At 35.2% G+C, this 6,833-nt stretch overlaps 1 protein-coding gene across 1 annotated transcript in view; it reads right to left on the bottom strand.

Moving 5' to 3' along the window:
• LOC110459282 (acyl-CoA:lysophosphatidylglycerol acyltransferase 1-like) overlaps window positions 1-6,833 on the bottom strand; it is a 19,715-nt gene that overhangs the window by 7,021 nt on the left and 5,861 nt on the right. The window contains exon 2 of the mRNA XM_021511465.1: window positions 4,609-4,844. Coding sequence (XP_021367140.1) covers window positions 4,609-4,828 — 220 coding nt within the window. The 5' untranslated portion in view covers window positions 4,829-4,844. The remainder of the gene's footprint in view (window positions 1-4,608; window positions 4,845-6,833) is intronic.

Here is a 6,833-nt window from a genome sequence, read left to right as displayed (position 1 = left end):
ATGTCCCTACTATTATACCACCTGAGGGAAGTACACCAATGCTGATACATGTCCCTACTATTATACCACCAGAGGAAAATACACAAATGCTGATAAATGTCCCAACTATTATACCACCAGAGGAAAGTAGACAAATGCTGATAAATGTCCCTACTATTATACCACCAGAGGAAAGTACACAAATGCTGATAAATGTCCCTACTATTATATACTATTATACCACCAGAGGGAAGTACACAAATACTGATAAATTTCCCTACTATTATACCACCAGAGGGAAGTACACTAATGCTGATAAATGTCCCTACTATTATACCACCTGAGGGAAGTACACCAATGCTGATAAATGTCCCAACTATTATACCACCAGAGGGAAGTACACAAATGCTGATAAATGTGCCTACTATTATATACTATTATACCACCAGAGGGAAGTACACAAATACTGATAAATTTCCCTACTATTATACCACCAGAGGGAAGTACACTAATGCTGATAAATGTCCCTACTATTATACCACCAGAGGGAAGTACACCAATACTGATAAATGTCCCTACTATTATATACTATTATACCACCAGACACAAATGCTGATAAATGTCCCAACTATTATACCACCAGAGGAAATTAGACAAATGCTGATAAATGTCCCTACTATTATACCTCCAGAGGGAAGTACACAAATACTGATAAATGTCACTACTATTATACCACCAGAGGGAAGTACACAAATGCTGATAAATGTCCCAACTATTATTCCACCAGAGGAAAGTAGACAAATGCTGATAAATGTCCCTACTATTATTCCACCAGAGGGAAGTACACAAATGCTGATAAATGTGCCTACTATTATATACTATTATACCACCAGAGGGAAATACACAAATGCTGATAAAAGACCCTACTATTATACCACCAGAGTGAAGTACACACATGCTGATAAATGTCCCTACTAATATACCACCAGAGGGAAGTACACTAATGCTGATAAATGTCCCTACTATTATACCACCTGAGGGAAGTACACCAATGCTGATACTTGTCCCTACTATTATACCACCAGAGGAAAATACACAAATGCTGATAAATGTCCCTACTATTATATACTATTATACCACCAGACACAAATGCTGATAAATGTCCCAACTATTATACCACCAGAGGGAAGTACACAAATGCTGATAAATGTCCCAACTATTATACCACCAGAGGAAAGTACACCAATGCTGATACATGTCCCTACTATTATACCACCTGAGGGAAGTACACCAATGCTGATAAATGTCCCAACTATTATACCACCAGAGGGAAGTACACAAATGCTGATAAATGTGCCTACTATTATATACTATTATACCACCAGAGGGAAGTACACAAATGCTGATAAATGTGCCTACTATTATATACTATTATACCACCAGAGGGAAATACACAAATGCTGATAAAAGACCCTACTATTATACCACCAGAGTGAAGTACACACATGCTGATAAATGTCCCTACTAATATACCACCAGAGGGAAGTACACTAATGCTGATAAATGACCCTACTATTATACCACCAGAGGGAAGTACACCAATGCTGATACATGTCCCTACTATTATACCACCAGAGGGAAGTACACCAATACTGATAAATGTCCCTACTATTATATACTATTATACCAACAGAGGAAAATACACAAATTTAATACTAAAGTACTATTCCTATTTGTCGTATTTTATTACTCATTTTTTGATAGTGTACCAATTTGGGTAGCGTGATGTTACACCTACCGGGTATATAAGATCATGTAATGATCAACTTCAGTGAATATTCCTGTAATTAAAATATTCCTAGTGTCTGATTTCTTACTTTAGTTACAATTTAAGCATCAATTTCTAAAAACGCATCAGAGTACGTGACTGGAGAATTTCAGCTCATGGTTTCTTTAACAATTTTGCAATAAGGAAAAGACTAGTTAGCGTTGACTTATAGTTTTTTTAATGTGCTATTTAAAAAAGTAGTTTTCAATTGATAACAATATCTTATAACATCCTTAATGTCCTTTCAAATAACAAAGGCCTAATTTGAATTGAATTGGTAGGGCTGTTGACCACTGTTGGCTTATATTGTCAACTAAGCACAGTATATGCCTGCCACTGGCAACTGGCCACTGGCAACTGTCATGCCATTACTACATTCTCTATGATTGTAGTAATGGTGTGACTGGTAATGGACCATGAATTCACCTTGATGGTCAGTTTTTACCTGTATCACAAAGTATTTACCTTTAGGGCTCAGTTTAGATAAGATTTTCACACAAAACAAACAATGTATGGTGACGTTTACCCTAGTACCTTACAGTGAAAAGAATTTTCCTTTTTGTATTACATCAAGTCTAAGAGAAATTTGGTTTTGAAAAATATATTAGAATGTAAAATATGTCAGTGACACTTATAATTCCCTCGTGCATCATTTTTCACAAATATTAGCTACTTACACAGATGTAAATTACACTTCTTTCTTCCAAGCATTTAGGGATCAATTTGAAAGGAGCATTTGGGCCACCAAAATAACAACGACCCATCAAATCTATATATAAGCCAATTTCCCATTTATTTACTATGGAAAGTCTACTTATATGTTTATTTTACTTGAATCTGCCTTAATTGGCCCATTCTTTTTCTTAAACAAAATGATCCCTGAATAAAGTATGTTGACACTTGTATCAAGCTATGATACCTGTCATTGTATCTAACATCTTATTATACACATCAGGCGTGTATCAAGCTATGATACATCTAACATCTTATAATACACATCAGGTGTGTATCAAGCTATGATACATCTAACATCTCATTATACACATCAGGCGTGTATCAAGCTATGATACATCTAGCATCTTATTATACACATCAGGTGTGAATCAAGCTATGATACATCTAACATCTCATTATACACATCAGGCGTGTATCAAGCTAGGTACCTGTCATTGTATCTAACATCTTATTATACACATCAGGAGTGTATCAAGCTATGATACCTGACATTTTATCTAACATCTTATTATACACATCCGGTGTGTATCAAGCTATGATACCTGACATTTTATCTAACATCTTATTATACACATCAGGTGTGTATCAAGCTATGATACCTGACATTGTATCTAACATCTTATTATACACATCAGGTGTGTATCAAGCTATGATACCTGACATTGTATCTAACAACTTATTATACACATCAGGTGTGTATCAAGCTATGATACCTGACATTGTATCTAACATCTTATTATACACATCAGGGGTGTATCAAGCTATGATACATCTAACATCTTATAATACACATCAGGTGTGTATCAAGCTATGATACATCTAACATCTTGTTATACACATCAGGCGTGTATCAAGCTATGATACATCTTACATCTTATTATACACATCAGGTGTGTATCAAGCTAGGATACATCTAAAATCTTATTATACACATCAGGTGTGTATCAAGCTAGGATACATCTAACATCTTATATACACATCAGGCGTGTATCAAGCTAGGATACATCTAAAATCTTATTATACACATCAGGTGTGTATCAAGCTATGATACCTGACATTGTATCTAACATCTTATTATACACATCAGGTGTGTATCAAGCTTTGATACATCTTACATCTTATTATACACATCAGGTGTGTATCAAGCTAGGATACATCTAACTATTATACACATCAGGTGTGTATCAAGCTATGATACCTGACATTGTATCTAACATCTTATTACACACATCAGGTGTGTATCAAGCTATGATACATCTAACATCTTGTTATACACATCAGGCGTGTATCAAGCTATGATACATCTTACATCTTATTATACACATCAGGTGTGTATCAAGCTAGGATACATCTAACATCTTATATACACATCAGGCGTGTATCAAGCTAGGATACATCTAAAATCTTATTATACACATCAGGTGTGTATCAAGCTAGGATACATCTAACTATTATACACATCAGGTGTGTATCAAGCTATGATACCTGACATTGTATCTAACAACTTATTATACACATCAGGTGTGTATCAAGCTATGATACCTGACATTGTATCTAACATCTTATTATACACATCAGGTGTGTATCAAGCTAGGATACATCTAACTATTATACACATCAGGTGTGTATCAAGCTATGATACCTGACATTGTATCTAACATCTTATTACACACATCAGGTGTGTATCAAGCTATGATACATCTTACATCTTATTATACGCATCAGGCGTGTATCAAGCTATGATACATCTAACATCTTATTATACACATTAGGCGTGTTTCAAGCTATGATACATGACATTGTATCCAACATCTTATTATACACATCAGCTGTGTACAATTCCATTAGCCAGGTACCAAAGGCCAGTACATTTCACAGGGCAAGTACAAAACATTTTATATTTATTATCTAAATACAGGTCATGTGAGTGAAATTTTGAAAATCTGCCCGCAGGCTAGAACTGTTAATATGAAATTGTCCATCCCTGTACATATCCTTTTACACATTACATTATGATTATCCAGAGTCTGATAACATTGATAGTTCCTTGATAATTGATCACTTACTTCTGTAGCCGCCAGAGCTGATCCAGAATGTTACGAAAGCCAGCAGTCCTTTAAACAGAATGGGTTCTATGGTCCAGAAGATGTTTGGTGCTAGGCACTTTACAGGGTACAGGAGAATCATCCAGGTGATGTAGGCCGGGATTGCCATAAAGTTGGTAACTATGACATAGGCAATCCGCAGTGTGTAACGCAACAGGCGGAGGGGGAGAGGCAAGTCCATCGTCGCAGACTAAAACCTTTTAGTACCAAAACAAGCAATTTTAAAACATATATCTGGCATGTTGACAGTTTTATAGGCCAAACAAACAAAAGGCCTCTGTGTAAATAGAATTATATACCAAACAGACATTCATTTTTATAAATACAGTATCATAGGCCATATAAACAAAAACTACTGTGTTATAGGCCAAACAAACAACTAGGATGCTACTGGCCAAATATATTCATTCTAGGACTTTGGGTTATTGGGAAGAAGTTGCGTAAAGGTGTTATTCGCATTTGACCCCTGTGACCTTGAATATAAGTCAAGGTCATTCATTTGAACAAACTTGGTAGCCATTCATTCAAGCATGCTACTAGCCAAATATCATCACCCTGGGCATTTTGATTATTGAGAAGTTGTTTAAAGTTGTTTTAACATATTTGACACCTGTGACCTTGAAAATATATGAAGGCAATTTATTTGAACAAATTTGGTAGCCCTTCATCCAAGCATGCTACTGGTCAAATATAATAACCATAGGCCTCTTGGTATTTCAGAAGAAGTTGTTTAAAGTTTTCAAACATATTTGACTCCTGTGACCTTGAATAGAAATAAAGGTGATTCATTTGAACAAATTTGGTAGCCCTTCATCACAGCAAATTACTGATTAAATAGCATTATCCTAGGCCAATTGGTTATTCATAATAAGTTATTTAAGGGTTTCAAACATATTTCACTCCTGTTACCTTGAACTTGTTAAGGTCATTTTTCAACAAACTTGGTAGCCCTTTATCCCAGCATTTTACTGGGCAAAAATCATTATCCTAGGCTTCTTGGTTATTCAAAAGAAATTGTTTAAAGGTTTCAAACATATTTGACCCTTGTGACCTTGAATATTGTCAAAGTCATTCATTTAAACAAACTTGGTAACCCTTTATCATATCATGCAACTGGCCAAATATCATTATCCTAAGTCTCTTAGTTATTCAGAAGTTGTTTAAATATTTTTTAAGACAATTGACCCCTGCGACCTTGAAAATGAATGAAGGTCATTCATTTGAACAAACTTGATAGCCCTTCATCCCAGCATGCTTTTGGCCAAATATTGACACCCTGGGCATTTTGGTTATTCAGAAGAAGTTGTTTCAAGTTTTTAACATATATGCCCCCTGTGACCTTGAAAAAAGGTGAAGGTTATTTATTTGAACAAACTTGGTAGCCTTTCATTCCAGTTTGCTTCTGGCCAAATAACATCACACTAGGCCTCTTGGTTATTAAGAAGAAGTTGTTTAAAGTAAAATGTTGATGCCGGACAATGGGCGGATGACGGACACCGCACTTTCAGGCCAGGTGAGCTAATTATATACCAAACAGACATTCATTTCTATATATATATAAATACAGTATCAAAGGCCATACAAACATAAACTACTGTGTTAGAGGCCAAACAAACATGAACTTCTATGTATCAGTATTACAGACCAAACAAGCATGAACTTCTACTGCAAACTGCAGTACAGACCAAACAAGCATGAACTTCTATTGTAAACTGCATTCTATAAATACAGTAGCATAGGCCAAACAAACATAAACTACTGTGTTATAGGCCAAACAAGTATGAACTTCTATGTATCAGTATTACAGACCAAACAAGCATGAACTTCTACTGCAAACTGCAGTACAGACCAAACAAGCATGAACTTCTATTGTAAACTGCATTCTATAAATACAGTAGCATAGGCCAAACAAACATAAACTACTGTGTTATAGGCCAAACAAACATAAACTTCTATACATCAGTATTACAGACCAAACCAACAAGAAACTTTTACTGTAAACTGAATTATAGGCCAAACAAACATAAACTTCTATATATCAGTATTACAGACCAAACCAACAAGAACTTCTATTGTAAACTGAATTATAGGCCAAACAAACATAAACTACTGTGTTATAGGCCAAACAAACATAAACTTCTATGTATCAGTATTAAAGACCAAACAAGCATGAACTTCTATTGTAA

This window comes from Mizuhopecten yessoensis, unplaced genomic scaffold (genome assembly GCF_002113885.1).
Source record: "Mizuhopecten yessoensis strain PY_sf001 unplaced genomic scaffold, ASM211388v2 scaffold9997, whole genome shotgun sequence".
NCBI classification, from domain to species: Eukaryota; Metazoa; Mollusca; class Bivalvia; order Pectinida; family Pectinidae; genus Mizuhopecten; species Mizuhopecten yessoensis.
The sequence above is the reverse complement of the archived record's forward strand: the minus strand, read 5'-3'. Positions and strand labels throughout refer to the sequence as shown.